The 18,239-nt window shown below is 39.9% G+C and overlaps 1 protein-coding gene across 3 annotated transcripts in view; it reads right to left on the bottom strand.

The window, feature by feature from the left end:
• Window positions 1-9,189: 9,189 nt before the first annotated feature.
• The window catches only part of GLRA2 (glycine receptor alpha 2), a 185,195-nt gene continuing 176,145 nt past the window's right edge, over window positions 9,190-18,239 (bottom strand). For all 3 annotated transcript variants that reach the window (XM_068533456.1, XM_068533455.1, XM_068533457.1), the window contains exon 9: window positions 9,190-9,468. In XM_068533456.1, the coding sequence (XP_068389557.1) occupies window positions 9,190-9,468 (279 nt within the window). The remainder of the gene's footprint in view (window positions 9,469-18,239) is intronic.

Here is an 18,239-nt window from a genome sequence, read left to right as displayed (position 1 = left end):
TATTTGTAGTTTTTTCAGGAACCTCCATACTGTTCTCCATAGTGGCTGTATCAGTTTACATTGCCACCAACAGTGCAAGAGGGTTCCCTTTTCTCCACACCCTCTCCAGCATTTATTGTTTGTAGATTTTTTGATGATGGCCATTCTGACTGGTGTGAGATGATATCTCATTGTAGTTTTTTTTTTTTAATCTAACTTTTTTTTAATAAATTTATTCATTTGTTTATTTATTTTGGCTGTGTTGGGTCTTCATTTCTGTGCGAGGGCTTTCTCTAGTTGCGGCGAGCGGGGGCCACTCTTCATCGCGGTGCGCGGGCCTCTCACTGTCGCGGCTTCTCTTGTCGCGGAGCACAGGCTCCAGACGCGCAGGCTCAGTGGTTGTGGCTCACGGGCCCAGTTGCTCCGCAGCATGTGGGATCTTCCCAGACCAGGGCTCGAACCCATGTCCCTTGTATTGGCAGGCGGATTCTCAACCACTGCACCACCAGGGAAGCCCCTCAGTGTAGTTTTGATTTGCATTTCTCTAATGATTAATGATGTTGAGCATTCTTTCATGTGTCTGTTGGCAATCTGCATATCTTCTGTGGAGAAATGTCTGTTTAGGTCTTCTGCCCATTTTTGGATTGGGGTGTTTGTTTTTTTGATATTGAGCTGCATGAGCGGCTTGTAAATTTTGGAGATTAATCCTTTGTCAGTTGCTTCATTTGCAAATATTTTCTCCCATTCTGAGGGTGGTCTGTTTGTCTTGTTTATGGGTACCTTTGCTGTGCAAAAGCTTTTAAGTTTCATTAGGTCCCATTTGTTTATTTCTGTTTTTATTTCCATTTCTCTAGGAGGTGGGTCAAAAAGGATCTTGCTGTGATTTACGTCATTGAGTGTTCTGCCTATGTTTTCCTCTAAGAGTTTGATAGTGTCTGGCCTTACATTTAGGTCTTTAATCCATTTTGAGTTTATTTTTGTGTATGGTGTTAGGGAGTGTTCTAATTTCATACTTCCACATGTACCTGTCCGGTTTTCCCAGCACCACTTATTGAAGAGGCTGTCTTTTCTCCATGGTATATTCTTGCCTCCTTTATCAAAGATAAGGTGACCACATGTGCGTGGGTTTATCTCTGGGCTTTCTATCCTGTTCCATTGATCTATATTTCTGTTTTTGTGCCAGTACCATACTGTCTTGGTTACTGTAACTTCGTAGTAGAGTCTGAAGTCTGGGAGCCTGAGTCTTCCAGCTCCGTATTTCTTTCTCAAGATTGCTTTGGCTATTTGGGGTCTTTTGTGTTTCCATACAAATTGTGAAATGTTCTGTTCTAGTTCTGTGAAAAATGCCAGTGGTAGTTTGATAGGGATTGCATTGAATCTGTAGATTGCTTTGGGTAGTAGAGTCATTTTCACAATGTTGATTCTTCCAATCCAAGAACATGGTATATATCTCCAACTATTTGTATCATCTTTAATTTCTTTCATCAGTGTCTTATAATTTTCTGCATACAGGTCTTTTGGCTCCTTAGGTAGGTTTATTCCTAGATATTTTATTCTTTTTTGCTGCAATGGTACATGGGAGTGTTTTCTTAATTTCACTTTCAGATTTTTCATCATTAGTGTATAGGAATGCTAGAGATTTCTGTGCATTAGTTTTGTATCCTGCTACTTTACCAAATTCATTGATTAGCTCTAGTAGTTTTCTGGTAGCATTTTTAGGATTCTCTATGTATAGTATCATGTCATCTGCAAACAGTGACAGCTTTACTTCTTCTTTTCTGATTTGGATTCCTTTTATTTCTTTTTCTTCTCTGATTGCCGAGGCTAGGACTTCCAAAACTATGTTGAATAATAGTGGTGAGAGTGGGCAACCTTGTCTTGTTCCTGATCTTAGTGGAAATGGTTGCAGTTTTTCACCATTGAGGACGATGTTGGCTGTGGGTTTGTCGTATATGGCCTTTATTATGTTGAGGTAGGTTCCCTCTAGTCCTACTTTCTGGAGGGTTTTTATCATAAATGGGTGTTGAATTTTGTCGAAAGCTTTCTCTCTATCTATTGAGATGATCATATGGTTTCTCTCCTTCAATTTGTTAATATGGTGTATCACATTGATTGATTTGCATATATTGAAGAATCCTTGCATTCCTGGGATAAACCCCACTTGATCATGGTGTATGATCCTTTTAATGTGCTGTGGGATTCTGTTTGCTAGTATTCTGTTGAGGATTTTTGCATCTATGTTCATCAGTGATATTGGCCTGCAGTTTTCTTTCTTTGTGACATCTTTGTCTGGTTTTGGTATCGGGGGATGGTGGCCTCGTAGAAAGAGTTTGGGAGTGTTCCTCCCTCTGCTATACTTTGGAAGCGTTTGAGAAGGATAGGTGTTAGCTCTTCTCTAAATGTATGATAGAATTCACCTGTGAAGCCATCTGGTCCTGGGCTTTTGTTTGTTGGAAGATTTTTAGTCACAGTTTCAATTTCAGTGCTTGTGATTGGTCTGTTCATATTTTCTGTTTCTTCCTGGTTCAGTCTCGGAAGGTTGTGCATTTCTAAGAATTTGTCCATTTCTTCCAGGTTGTCCATTTTATTGGCATAGAGTTGCTTGTAGTAATCTCTCATGATCGTTTGTATTTCTGCAGTGTCAGTGGTTACTTCTCCTTTTTCATTTCTAATTCTATTGATTTGAGTCTTCTCCCTTTTTTTCTTGATGAGTCTGGCTAATGGTTTATCAATTTTGTTTATCTTCTCAAAGAACCAGCTTTTAGTTTTATTGATCTTTGCTATCGTTTCCTTCACTTCTTTTTCATTTATTTCTGATCTGATCTTTATGGTTTCTTTCCTTCTGCTAATTTTGGGGTTTTTTTGTTCTTCTTCCTCTAATTGCTTTAGGTGTAAGTTTAGGTTGTTTACTTGAGATGTTTCTTGTTTCTTAAGGTAGAATTGTATTGCTATAAACTTCCCTCTTAGAACTGCTTTTGCTGCATCCCAGAGGTTTTGGGTCATCGTGTTTTCATTGTCATTTGTTTCTGGGTATTTTTTGACTTCCTCTTTGATTTCTTCAGTGATCTCTTGGTTATTAAGTAGTGTATTGTTTACCCTCCATGTGTTTGTATTTTTACAGACCTTTTCCTGTAATTGATACCTAGTCTCATAGCATTGTGGTCGGAAAAGATACTTGATACGATTTCAATTTTCTTAAATTTACCAAGGCTTGATTTGTGACCCAAGAAATGATCTATCCTGGAGAATGTTCCATGAGAACTTGAGAAGAATGTGTATTCTGTTGTTTTTGGGTAGAATGTCCTATAAATATATCAATTAAGTCCATCTTGTTTAATGTATCATTTAAAGCTTGTGTTTCCTTATTTATTTTTATTTTGGATGATCTGTCCATTGGTGAAAGTGGGGTGTTAAAGTCCCCTACTATGATTGTGCTACTGTCGATTTCCCCTTTTATGGCTGTTTGTATTTGCCTTATGTATTGAGGTGCTCCTATGTTGGGTGCATAAATATTTACAATTGTTATATCTTCTTCTTGGATGGATCCCTTGATCATTATGTAGTGTCCTTCTTTGTCTGTTGTGATAGTCTTTATTTTAAAGTCTATTTTGTCTGATATGAGAATTGCTACTCCAGCTTTCTTTTGATTTCCATTTGCATGGAATATCTTTTTCCATCCCCTCACTTTCAGTGTGTATGTGTCCCTAGGTCTGAAGTGGGTCTCTTGTAGACAGCCTATATACGGGTCTTGTTTTTGTGTCCGTTCAGCCAGTCTATGTCTTTTGGTGGGAGCATTTAATCCATTTACATTTAAGGTGATTATCGATATGTATGTTCCTATTACTATTTTCTTAATTGTTTTGGGTTTGTTATTGTAGGTCTTTTCCTTCTCTTGTGTTTCCTGCCTGGAGAAGTTCCTTTAGCATTTGTTGTAAAGCTGGTTTGGTGGTGCTGAATTCTCTTAGCTTTTGCTTGTCTGTAAAGCTTTTGATTTCTCCATCAAATCTGAATGAGATCCTTGCTGGGTAGAGTAATCTTGGTTGTAGGTTTTTCTCCTTCATCACTTTAAATATGTCCTGCCACTCCCTTCTGGCTTGCAGAGTTTCTGCTGAAAGATCAGCTGTTAACCTTATGGGGATTCCCTTGTGTGTTATTTGTTGTTTTTCCCTTGCTGCTTTTAGTATTTTTTCTTTGTATTTAATTTTTGATAGTTTGATTAATATGTGTCTTGGCGTGTTTCTCCTTGGATTTATCCTGTATGGGACTCTCTGTGCTTCCTGGATTTGATTAACTATTTCCTTTCCCATATTAGGGAAGTTTTCAACTATAATCTCTTCAATTATTTTCTCAGTCACTTTCTTTTTCTCTTCTTCTTCTGGGACCCCTATAATTCGAATGTTGGTGCGTTTAATGTTGTCCCAGAGGTCTCTGAGACTGTCCTCAATTCTTTTCATTCTTTTTTCTTTATCCTGCTCTGCAGTAGTTATTTCCACTCTTTTATCTTCCAGGTCACTTCTCCGTTCTTCTGCCTCAGTTATTCTGCTACTGATCCCTTCTAGAGAATTTTAAATTTCATTTATTATGTTGTTCATCACTGTTTGTTTGCTCTTTATTTCTTCTAGGCCCTTGTTAAACGTTTCTTGTATTTTCTCTATTCTATTTCCAAGATTTTGGATCATCTTTACTATCATTATTCTGAATTCTTTTTCAGGTAGACTGCCTATTTCCCCTTCATTTATTAGGTCTGGTGGGTTTTTACCTTGCTCCTTTATCTGCTGTGTGTTTCTCTGTCTTCTCATTTTGCTTAATTTACTGTGTTTGGGGTCTCCTTTTCGCAGGCTGCAGGTTTGTAGTTCCTGTTGTTTTTGGTGTCTCTCCCTGGTAAGTAAGGTTATTTCAGTGGTTGTGTAGGCTTCCTGGTGGAGGGGACTAGTGCCTGTGTTCTGGTGGATGAGGCTGGATCTTGTCTTTCTGGTGGGCAGGTGCACGTCTGGTGGTGCGTTTTGGGGTGTCTGTGGCCTTATTATGATTTTAGGCAGCCTCTCTGTTAATGGATGGGGTTGTGTTCCTCTCTTGCTAGTTGTTTGGCATAGGGTGTCCAGCACTGAAGCTTGCTGGTCATTGAGTGAAGCTGGGTCTTGGCGTTGAGATGGAGGTCTCTGGGAGATTTTCACCGTTTGATATTACGTGGAGCTGGGAGGTCTCTTGTGGACCAGTGTCCTGAACTTGGCTCTCCCACCTCAGAGGTACAGCCCTGACGCCTGGCTGGAGCACCAAGAGCCTGTCATCCACATGGCTCAGAATAAAAGGGAGAAAAAATAGAAAGAAAGAAAGAAAGAAAGAAGATAAAATAAAATAAAATAAAGTTATTAAAAATAAAAAATAATTATTAAGAAAAAATTTTTTTAAAGTAATAAAAAAACCCAAAAAAAACCAGACAGACAGAACCCTAGGACAAATGGTAAAAGCAAAGCTATACAGACGAAATCACACACAGAAGCATACACATACACACTCACAAAAGAGAGAAAAAGGGAAAAAAATATATGTATTGTTGCTCCCAAAGTCCTCCTCCTCAATTTGGGATGATTCGTTGTCTATTCAGGTATTCCACAGATGCAGGTACATCAAGTTGACTGTGGAGATTTAATCCGCTGCTCCTGAGGCTGCTGGGAGAGATTTCCCTTTCTCTTCTTTGTTCGCACAGCTCCCGGGGTTCAGCTTTGGATGTGGCCCCGCCTCTGCGTGTAGGTCGCCTGAGGGCGTCTGTTCTTCGCTCAGACAGGACGGGGTTAAAGGAGCAGCTGCTTCGGTGGCTCTGGCTCGCTCAGGCCGCGGGGAGGGAGGGGTACGGAGGAGGCGGGGCGAGCCTGCGGCGGCAGAGGCCAGCGTGACGTTGCACCAGCCTGAGGCGCCCCGTGCGTTCTCCCGGGGAAGTTTTTCCCGGATCACGGGAGCCTGGCAGTGGAGAGCTGCACCAGCTCCCGGGAGGGGCGGTGTGGAGAGTGAGCTGTGCTCGCACACAGGCTTCTTGGTGGCGGCAGCAGCAGCCTTAGTGTCTCATGCGCGTCTCTGGGGTCCGCGCTGATAGCCGCGGCTCGCGCCCGTCTCTGGAGCTCGTTGAGGCGGTGCTCTGAATCCCCTCTCCTCGCGCACCCCGAAACAATGGTCTCTTGCCTCTTAGGCAGTTCCACAGTTTTTCCTGGACTCCCTCCCGGCTAGCTGTGGCGCACTAGCCCCTTCAGGCTGTGTTCACGCCGCCAACCCCAGTCCTCTCCCCGGGATCCGACCGAAGCCCGAGCCTCAGCTCCCAGCCCCGCCCGCCCCGGCGGGTGAGCAGACAAGCCTCTCGGGCTGGTGAGTGCTGATCGGCGCCGAGCCTCCGTGCGGGAATCTCTCCGCTTTGCCCTCCGCACCCCTGTGGCTGCGCTCTCCTCCATGGCTCCGAAGCTTCCCCCCTCTGCCACCCACAGTGTCCGCCCGCGAAGGGGCTTCCTAGTGTGTGGAAACCTTTCCTCCTTCACAGCTCCCTCCCACTGGTGCAGGTCCCGTCCCTATTCCTTTGTCTCTGTTTTTTCTTTTTTCTTTTGCCCTACCCAGGTACGTGGGGAGTTTCTTGCCTTTTGGGAGGTCTGAGGTCTTCTGCCAGCATTCAGTAGGTGTTCTGTAGGAGCTGTTCCACATGGATGTTTTTCTGATGTATCTGTGGAGAGGAAGGTGAACTCCGCATCTTACTCTTCCGCCATCTTGAAGCTCCTCCTCTAGAGGTGAATATTAAAAAATTTTTCTAATGTGGGGACCACACCCTGCCTCCAAAAATTATACAGCATACACTTTGATTAGACATGATCGTTTAGCTTAGGATTTTCCCCCAAGGTGCCTCCCATCCCACCATACGTAGCATCAGGGCTCTCCCTAGGACACTTATGGGGTCAGGCCCATCTTTGGGAGGCATTTTAGCCTCAATTTTAGAGGAAGAGAATTGAGACCAATCAAAGACTTTGCCTTATTTGTTTGGAAAGAAGCGAGCAATAAGACAGAAATAGTGTTTTAGGAAAGAGTCACAAAGCATGGCACTAATCTTGCCAAAGCTAGGAATTGTGTAGCTTCTTGCCCAGTGTAGTGCAGTTCATAGTAATAATAATTTTATTATTATCTGTTAGTTATTGAGAATTTACGATATGTTAGACACCATGCTAATGGCTTTCCTTGCATTTTTCTCGGTTCATCCTCTTAAAACTCTATGAAATAGGAGCTACTCAGAAAAATCAGGTAACTTATCCAAGATAACGCTGTTGATAGGTGGCCGAGCTAGTCTTTCTATCTCCAAAATTCACGTGTTTAGCCATTCTGTGATATTCTTCTCTATGGAAATGATTCAATATTTGAATCGGTTTAAAAGGCTATAAACATCAACTTAGGAATCCACATCTTCCTGAAAATTTTATGAAGGATACCTTTAGTTAAGGAAAATCTACAAGGGCTAAGATGAGTTACCTCTATTTCACTGGGGTTCTCAGCATTGTTTTTCATCATGGAACTCCCTTCCTGACAAGATCAGGATGGATAGGTGGACAGGTTGGTCTTTTAAATTGCTTTTCACTTTGGTATTTTACGATCACGCAGTGCTCTTGGAACTTTTCCATGTCTCATATGAAGTATCCAGTATTAGACTCTGCTCGCATTGACTACTGTTACTTCCATGTCTCCATTTCCCTGTTTCTACAATGAGAATAATGTACTTTTTTCTCTCTTCATGGGGATACTATAAGCTACTCTTATATTACAACAAAAATATAATAGCTATATAAATGCTTCAAGTTTATGAGGAAGACCAGAAACAAAAATCCAAGTTACCATTGTCATCTAAATTATTTACATTGTAATGCAAAAATGGAAAGACTCATAGCTTCTGTGGCACACTTAGCTTTATTGAAATTGAACAAATATTTTTAATAACCCCTTTTACAGCACATGTAAAATTTAATTTTTTCATTATATATTTTACAGGTTGTCTTTTATCTGAGTAAGCAAAAATACGTCTTTTTTTTTTTTTTTTTTTTTTTCTTACTTAAAACATGTAGCCAGGATTCAAACCACGTAGCTCTGGTACCAAAAAGGCAACGGGTTATGAAAATCACAGTACAATTTTAAAATTCTTTAAGTTAGTTAAGGATATTTCAAACAATATTCACTTGGATTGACAGTAGAAATCATGGGTCAGTTGACATTAGGACTAATAGTTACACTTACAATGAGAGCAGAAATGGGAAGTTCAAGCTAATATGAGCTACACCGTTCAGGACACATCATCTCCATAAATACTGTGGCTGAGAGGCTGCAACGGCTAAGTCACACTTGAGTACTTAATTGCATGTAAATATAGCCAAAGTGAAAAAAAAATGTAGTGTGCTAACTTGGATCTAAAAGAAAATGGGCATTTATTTTTAAGAGGACATACGATCAAATCAATTTCACAATACGCAATTCAAATCCCCAAATTACATCTAGGAAAGAAAAAGAATATTAAAATGCACACCTACACGGACAGTAAAGTATAAACCTGTTCTTTGTGATTGGTATTTATTTTTTGTTGTTGTTTTCTCGACAAGTAGAAGTTATTTATGACCCACAAAAGGATTCCTCAGGTGAAACACTAATTACAGACATTGTAAAGAACGTAGCTCAGGAGGCTTGTTTTAAAAACGAGGCAGCATTTTCCTGAAAAAGTTTGGTCCTCAACTCACTATAGGCTAGTCACTATGGTCAGATCCTAAGCATTTTCCTTTTGTGTGTGCGTGTGCGCACGCGTGTGTGTGCATGCACACGCGCGTGTTTAAGCTGTCTTTTCAGTACCAGAATTAGTCAAAACCAAACCAAACCAAACCGAACCAAAAGACAAATAGCCCTCAAGTACTTGACTTTGCATATCATGTCTATTTAATGCATCATCTGAAAGAGCAATGCTAAAGACTGTGAAGGGAATTATGCTCACTTGATTCTGCAACACCGTAATTTTGTGCAAACATTTTCCTTCATTGCCCGGATAACTTATCTTTTTTCATGTAGGTGCCAGGAAACCCGCCCCCATGATCCTCCCTCCCCCCTCCCCCAGTCTTCTCCTCTGTCAAAGTGATATAAAGACAATTTCACTGTGTATTTACAAGCACAACAGTTAGGCAAGAAGGTCCCAGGGTCTGAAGAGCACATCTATTTCTTGTGGACATCTTCATGCCGAATGATCTTGTATGTGATCCAGTAAAAGATGTTGAAAATGAGGAAGGCCAATGGGAAGGCAGCTCGAGAAATCGTGTCAATCCTTTTTGCCCGGTCCACAAACTTCTTCTTGATGGCATCTGCATCTTTGGGGGGCTGTGGGAGCTGGCTGGCAGGTGTGGCCTTGACAGCTGTTCCATCTTTCACTTGAAGGCAGTGACCCATCCCGTAACCACTGAAATTAAAACGACTTTCACGAGTAACATCTTCTTCCTGGAAGAATAAAGACAGGGAAAGCACAGATAGGTTGTCAGTCAAATCAGATGGAAGGTGCTTAAAATTCTTCAGAAGTAAAAGGATAAATCACAGTTAACTGGTAGTGTGGAAGGCTTTTGGAATAGGGAGTTGTCTTTCAAGTTCAACTCAATTATTCATGGAACAGATACAGTTCATTAACTTTTCGGGCTGAGAAATTAAGTGTGAGAATAATGACTCCGTGGTCATTTTAATTAATTAACAAACAGAAATACCTACATTATATTCAGCACTGACTGACGTTCCCAAAATCTAGTTTATTGATCCACAGCTTTGAATAGACTGTTTTAAAGCTAAATCTCCAAATCCCAGTATTACACTCTAAATCTAAGAAGAGGACTGTTCGTTCATTCACTCACTCATTCATTCGTTCACCCATTCTTTCATTTTCAACAAAGCATTTACTGAATCTCTGCCTTGTACCTGGCTCTGAGCCAGGAACTTCTAGTATTGTGGCTCATTCATAGCCCAGTTCCTTCCATTAACATTGGCCTTAATGTTTGTGTTAGATCTAAGATTAACCCCTTAAATGTATAACTTTTCCCCTCCAGCCCTCTAGTTCACCTCAGTTATATAGCAGAGATTAAATATTCAGTGTTTGGAGTTGAATATTTCTACCATGGTTAGTTTTTCTAGTGTCAACTTTTTACATTGATTCTTTGGCTATTCATATCTACCATATGAACATATGTCGTTTTAGCTGATGTCAGTGGTTTTTTGTGTTATTTCTACATGAATTAGATAAAAGACTGAAAAATTGTAACCTTATGGTAAAGAGCAAATACCCTACATAGAGACAAATGTATGGAATTTGGGTGTGTGGTTGGGTTGAAAAGATGGGATTGAAATGACCTGCTTAATAAAAATCTAGTTCTAAATAGCCATCGATTGAATCATCATCTTCTGCAACTAGATTACTGTTTTCTACAATACTGTGCCACCCCTTTGAAACACCAAAGACACTGCACTCTTTATCGTGCTAGAGAAGAATATTATATTAATTAATTTGGTTATATTTTTCCAAAAGACAGTAAAATTTGGTACTAATTTTATTTCATCGATGTTTATTGCATGTCAGTTGTGCCTTCACACATATAAAAGATATACTGAATGAAGGACTTTTAAAAATTTTATTGGAGTATAGTTGGTTTACAATATTGTGTTAGTTTCAGGTGTACAGCAAAGTGATTCAGTTATACATATATATATCTATATATCTATATTCTTTTTCAGATTCTTTTCCCTTATAGGTTATTACAAGGTATTGAGTAGAGTTTCCTGTGCTCTACAGTAGGTCCTTGTTGGTTCTCTATCTTATATATAGTACTGTGTGTATCTGTTAATCCCATCCTCCTAATTCATCCCCCCCGCCCGCCACGTTTCCCCTTTGGTGACCGTAAGTTTGTTTTTGAAGTCTGTGAGTCTGTTTCTGTTTTATAAATAAGTTCATTTGTATCATTTGAATGAAGGGCTTTTAACATAATATTAATGTGAGATAGCCCAACTGTAATCCAAATGGTACAGCAAGGACAAGTTTAGGTCAGGAAAATCAGGCCAAAGCTCTTCTAGTAAAATAACTGTAAAACTACTCCTTTATGAAACCATCTTCCCAGTACTTTTATGTATATGAGATTGTCCTGCACAAGTTGGTTCAGGATGCTCTGTCTCATTTGTTAACAAAATGTAATAAGGATTTTTCATTCAACAGTTAATTGTTGAGTGTTGAGTCTATGGCGAGCATTTTGCTAGATGCTGGGAGACAGTTGATGAAGTTGGACAGGAGCCCTACCTGCATGGAGCTTTCAGAACCCAGTGGAAGTGGCCAACCTAAAGGCATTCTCATATAGGGAAGCTGGCTAAGAAAACCCAGCCAGACATTAGAGTGCTTCCGTGTACTCAGCTCTATAAGCTCTATAATGAAGACTTCAACTGGACTCAGATTCAAAGAGTAAATCTGGTTTCTTTGTCTAAAATGGGAATGATATAGTTTATGGATGCAAAAGTTTCAAATACGTGAAGTATTTAAAAATGTGGACTAAACAGTTACATTAATCATTACAGTGTCATTGGAAGACTTACTAGCAAGAATGTTGGAAGACTTATTAGCAAGAATGGAAGCACACAGGTCACTAGGAGGAGGGGACTTGTTAGTCACATGGGTTATAAGCAGTCTTATTCTTCCTGCCTATTACTAACTGGTAATTAGATCTTAACCAGCGTGTGAGGGAAGTAGAAACGGTGTGATTTGGTTTAGTTAAGAGATCCAGACTAGGAATTTGGCTATTTGGGTTCTAGGCCTGGCTCCAAAGGTTAGAAGCTGTGCTGATCTGAGGCAAGATATTTATTCTTTCAAGGGCTCAGAGACCTCATGCCAAAATGTTGAGTCTGGATTAGGTCTGTGGGTCTCAGCTTTGGCTGCTAGGGAACCTTTACAAGTATATGTATGCTTGCCTCCCCTCCCAGCCTCTTCCAGATCAACTGAATCAGAATCTCTGGGAATGAGAGCTGAGAATCCGTATTTATTTTAAAAAATCCAGTGACTCTAATGCAAAAGGTTGGAAACCAGTGGCCTAGATCAGCTCTAATGTCCAGCTCTAACCTAGTCTATGTTATTAAGTCTAATATAACTTTTCAAGTGGAAACAGTCCCTCAAAATACATTTCCCCTTATCTGCCTAAATTTACTGTGCTGTTTTTCCTTTCCATATCTGTAGAATCTTACAAATTGCTGTTCTTACCTCTATAAACACTTAGAAAGTCATGATTAAGTGTATAGTTCACTGCCTGAGTGAGATAAGATTCTTTTAAATTTACTGGGTCCCTAAAGAAATAGGAAGAGTAGTTGGCTAGTAACCTGTTTTTAGCACATGAAACAAAAGGAAACCTAAATACACACATCCATGTTTCTTTTCAGACTGACTCATTCATTTAATTTCTGTAGTCTTTCTTCACATACTGTGAATGGACAGCTGAAGAGATTAACTCATTCAATTAACTAGCAGAAGCAGAATAGAATGATACCAGGTTAGGTTATTATTATGGCGTACATTGCCGTGCAAACTGTGGGTGCTTAATAAACGTTTGTTGAATAATGAACAAAGGGAATTTTAAGAGAGTTTTCTCTCTGCTTGAAAATACTTTCACCATTCATTCAACAGTATTTCAAATTATGCTTCTGAGCATAGTTACAACTAATTAAATCAATTCTTTAAAATTCTCCACCACAAAAATAAATCTGTCATAGGTAGAAATTATCCATTTAATTTTTCATGTGCAGGAGATATGAATGCTAGTTTAAGGGTCTTCTTATTTACCATTATGATTCATTCAATGCATTTTAAATATAGAACCTTAAATTACCCACATCAAAGGGTATAGTCTTGATTCAGAAAACATAATTGCAACCAATTTGAATTTTTGTGTTATAATGAATGACTAATTGCCTTTATAGCAGGTTCAGAATAAAAACGTTATGGTAATGTGGCAAGATTCCTATATGAGGGCAAAGTGGAGATGAGCTTGAGTCATGGATAAACTGAAGCTAAAATAAAGAACAATCTGTAGGCACAGATTAGTTGAATGTATTCACAGTGACAGTTGGTGTAATCCTCTCAGTGAGGAAAGAATTTCAGGCATATATTCTCCATTTCTTCTAATTAGCCAGAAAACCAATTACTTAATTATTGCTGCTCACCTGCCATCTTCAGTATCTTTGAGCAGTAAATACTTCTAGCTCACTCTGTTTTGTTATTCACTGATTAAATTCCCACAGAAAATGAATCATCCAGTCGAAGTTTCAGTACATGCAATTTCTATATCCCACTTTGATAAAATCTCCTTAAACCCTGTCTGTCTGCTGTAGGAAGCACTGCCATGGCGCTATGCAATTCATTGGAGACATCATCTTATTTTATCTTATCCATCAGTTTTACTTATTGTAAAATTCACCCATTCCTGTGTTTGGAATAACTCTTGTCTAGGTGTGAAATTGAACCTAAAGCTCACCAGAATTGCATCGTACTGAATCGTTTAAGCAAATAATTTCAATATAGTTAAAGAATATAGGATTTATACAATGAAAGATTTCAGTGGGACCCATATTTCCAATTTTTCTTTTACGTCCTAGAAAGGAGGAAATAAAAGGACTCCTATAAACTGGGGTAGGGGAAAACTCTTTCCATCCCATTTCTCACCCAGATTCTTTGATTGAATCTTTGCCCTTCTATTGGAATAGGAAATGGCCCAGTTGGAACTGAAGGTTGCAGTGAGCTTCAATCAATGCAAGGACATTATGAAGTCTCCAGCCCTCCTTAGGAAACAGTGTGAGTCCAAACACAAGCAGGTTTTCACCAAAAAAGTCCCCTGAGCAAATGAAGGCTGGGTGATGCTTAATGGTAGCCCTGCTTGGGCTTCCTAGCCTTGGGGAGGAGGGATGGCCTTGAGAAATTCTCAATTCTTATGGCCTCAGTTTTCTCCTCTGTATCATGGGGACTTGGGAGTAGATATGAATAATAAATAGATATCATGTATTGATTATAATTATATACCATGCACTTAAAACCACAGTCAGTCCTATCACCAAACCATCCCTACAAATCACATGGTTTCAGAGGAAATTGAGACCGAGAGAAGTTATGTGGCTTCCTGAAGTTATATTGCTAATAAATGTTGAAGCTGAAATTCAAATCAGGTCTGTCAGATCTCCAAATTGTCTGATTCCAAAGACTCTGGAAGTCTTTGGTTTTTATGAATTTGTCCCTATCAAGCCCCAAATGGCTTCCGTTCAAGATTATGGAAGAAGAATCCCACTGAAATTTGTAGAACAACAGATCTGAAATAAAGTAAACCCAGTATAACCCCTTGTTGCTTAATGGCATGTGGTGAAATAAATTAAAACTGTCACAGTGTCATTTTGGGGCAGACAGTGAATAGCATTTTTTCCAAAAGAAAAGCAAATCAGTGGATCATCTCTTTTTCAGTGCAGGATATCATTATGATTGATTTTTGAAGAAGAATGAACTTCTGGTGTTCATTTCTTGAGCACTTGCCATTTATGTATTCATATTTCCAACAAATAATTCCTTGAGCACCTATTATGTGCCAGGTATGTGGTGAGGATACAGCAGTGAACAAGGAGATGAAGTCTCTTCTTTTTTGGAGTTTACATTCTAGTGGGGAAAACAGTAACAAGTAGAGAAATTATGTGACACACACACAAATACATATTTATACATATACATATACACAGATAAGACACCCCACACATTTGCACATACACAAACACACACACACACAGATAATGATGGAGGCTTTGAAGGAAAACAATCAAGGTAAGACACTTAAGAGAGATGAGTGACAGAGAAGTGGATGTTTTAGATTGAGTGGTCAAAAAAGTCCCAAGGACATGCCAGGCACTGTGCCATTTGCCAGGAATCCAGTGGCGAGCAAGACAGATCAGACTCTTGCCTTCAGGTAGTTCCCAACCTTGAGGTGAAGACAAACATTCATGGAAGGATCACATGAGCACGGAATTACTAACTATGATAAGGGCCCTGAAGGAAAATTATAGGGTGTTAGGAGAACATATTAACGGGGGTCCCAGTCTAATCTGGCTGATAGGAGAAGCTTTTCCCTGGGGAAGTGATATTTCATTAGAGATCTGAAAAATGAGAAGCATTAAAGAGGGCACAGCAGAGTTGGGAGATGTCTGAGATAGGAAGGTTTGCTGCAATTGAGAGATGGTAGGATGGCTCGTGGAATGCAGAAGGAAAGTGGGGTGAGACAAAGTTTCAGAAAAGACCAGGGGCTAGCTCACATAGGACCTTGCAAACCGTGGTGTCGGTTTGGAGCTTTATCTTAAGAACCAAGGGAAGGAAAAGATGAATAAGACCTTGGGTTTTGGGGGGGTCATACAGAACCAGGTAGAGAATTATATGAGAGAGATTCTTGAGATATGTACAAAGGTTTATTGGAGCTCAGGTGAGCCTGAAGTCTTTAGAGTTGGTGAGGGTATGGATGGTAATACTGCTGAGATATACAAGGCAACGTGCAAATCATCTATGATCCCCCTAATCTGAAAAAGACTCTGTAGCTACCTATCGGTGTTTAGAACTCATTTCCAATTTTCTTTTTTTATTATTATTTAAAATTTTTGCTTCCCAATCATGTTAAAGAATAGGTAGACAGGGACTCTGGATTATGGTAGCTGATTTCCACTAATGTCTTTACTCACCAAAGGATAAGCTCCTAGGAGTGTGCCCACCTCATCTCTGTAGCCCTCTTCCCTGGCACAATGCTGGGCCTATGAGTTATTCAAAACCCGTGCTTGGCAAGATCCTCTTGATTCTGAGAAAAGTCTCAGCAAGGACATGCTTCCTGGGGGAAGGGAGGGGACAGCAATTGTCTCCTAGCTGATTTCCCTTTCTTTGCCACTTGCAGCCCTTTCTGCGGCCTCTGGATCAGTCTTGCCCAAAGAACTTCCATTCTGTCCCTTTCACTGCAGACGCACTAGCCTTGGCATTGTAGAGGGGCAGAGGAAACACTGGGACAGAATCTAAAAGGCTCAGATTGAATTCCCTCAGTCCCTCAACATTTTTGCTCTTCTATTTCCTCTTTAAAATGAAGAGATTAGCCATTTGGCCATTTTCTTAGTTTGAGTATAGGACTATAATGCTGGCTAGTATATTGCCTTGAGACTAATCTCTAGCTGGTTGATGTGTTTAAGACATCCTTCCCAACTGCAGACTACACAGTATGCAAGTAAGGATCTTAAAGTCTTCTTCCTCCTGCTGCCCTCATGCCTTTGCTGGGGTTGGCCTTGTGGGCATGCATACTGTGCCCTCACACGCCCTAGTACTTAGAAGGGTACTATACTTGGTTTAATGCTTTGCTGTAGCCATCTTGAAATTCATAATGATTTTTGAACAAGCACCCCACGTTTTCATTTTGCACTGGGTCCCACAGATTTTGAAGCTAGCCCTGCTTTCTGCTCCAGTGGAACTAAAGGAATGCCATTGGCCCATTGCTTTCATTCCTGGCTTAATACTTTTCAAGAGTGTCTCATCTCCTTTATGACCACTCCTAAGCTCCTTTGTGACATTCAAAGACCCCCTATGTCCTGTCTTATACCTGCTTCTCTCATGGGGTTTCATGGTCTTTGGCTTTATTCTTTGCATAGAATACTCCTCACCTCTCTTCACTTGGCGAGCTCCCGCATGTCCTTCATGACTCTACTCATCCCATTCAGGATGCCTTTTCTTGACCCCTGAGCCTGGGCCTTGGGTTTCTCCTCAGCTCCTGTAGCACTGGGTTACATGCCTCCATAATGGAACCTGCTGTCATCATAGTTTACATGTCGGCCTCTTTTATGTGACCTTCAAGTGGAAGGACCCAGTTTTGCATATCTTGATCACCCCAGTACCTAGAACAATATTTGGCTAAAGCTGCCTATGTTGAATATTATATATAAGGTAAATGCTTCTTAAATGAATGTTGGAAAAAAGTCTTTTGTGATATGAAAAACGCTTTCCTAGCTTACTTATTTTATGGTTTATTTTTGCATATTGAATTTATATAAAATTAGGGCAAACGTAAACTCAACAATGCCACTCAAGAACTGAGGTATTTATGATCTATATTTGAAACACTGTCCATTTTTTTTGGCCCAGTGTTAAGCTAGTGAGCAGCCCAGAGAGTGTGAAAATATGTAAAATTAGATCCACCTTATTAACAATCTTAGCAAAAAATGCATGCTTCTTTGCAAAAAAAATAAATAGAAGAGACAAACACTCCAGAATACAGAGAAATAGTTTTTCATTTATGCATCTATTCGCAAATCAAAATAATAAAGCTAGGTAAATGAAAAGCCAGTACATATTATATACTTACAAGTATTTCACCAAATAAATGAGACCTTATCAGTTATTACCCATAGCAAAGACTAAGGAGTATTTGCATAATATTAAGGGTATTTGAATTCATATGCCATCCATTTGGGTTTGGTGAAGAGAGTAAAATTCCTATAAATCTACGGTCATCACCAAATATCAGTTTTAAGTCTTGAAATTTTAATTAATGGAACATTTTTCTTCACACATCTCTTAAAACAAATTAATACCTGCACTATGGTGCTGTGCACAATGTACACAAAATCATTACACAAAATCTCTTTCACGAAATCTCTTTCATTGCCTCAATCACACATGTTATTTTTACAAGCCTCTCTGTGTATATAAAAAGAAAAAAGCCAGCAAGGTTTCTTATTCGGGCCAAAGCTCACCTCCGGTAACAGGGGGAAGATATGTGGGCAAGAGAGGACAAACAGAACTCAGCTGTGGTGTGAGCTGGGATTCCAAAACTGCTGTTGCCCCAGCCTGCAAATGCCTTGCAGGGGTTGGGGCATTGGGAATTGAGCTGGGCTAAGACTCCTGGTTATCCATGAAAACCCATCTGTCTTTCTTCTTCCATTGGTGGGTCTTTCTTGAGCTCCAGGTTGCTTAACTATGGCACTGTTGACATTTGGGACCAGGTAATTATTTTTGTGGTAGGGAACTATGTTGTATATTTTAGGATATTTAGCAGCGTCCCTGGCCTCTACCCACTAGAAGCAAGTAACACACATTTCCCCCACAGTCATGACCGTGAAAAGTGTCTCCAGACGTTGTCCGATGTCTCTCGGTGGGCAGAATCGCCCGTACTTAAGAAGCCCTGCTTTAGCTGCTCACCCATGTG

The sequence above is a fragment of the Eschrichtius robustus genome, chromosome X, assembly GCF_028021215.1.
Source record: "Eschrichtius robustus isolate mEscRob2 chromosome X, mEscRob2.pri, whole genome shotgun sequence".
NCBI lineage: Eukaryota > Metazoa > Chordata > Mammalia > Artiodactyla > Eschrichtiidae > Eschrichtius > Eschrichtius robustus.
This window is presented reverse-complemented; position numbering and strand designations above follow the sequence as displayed.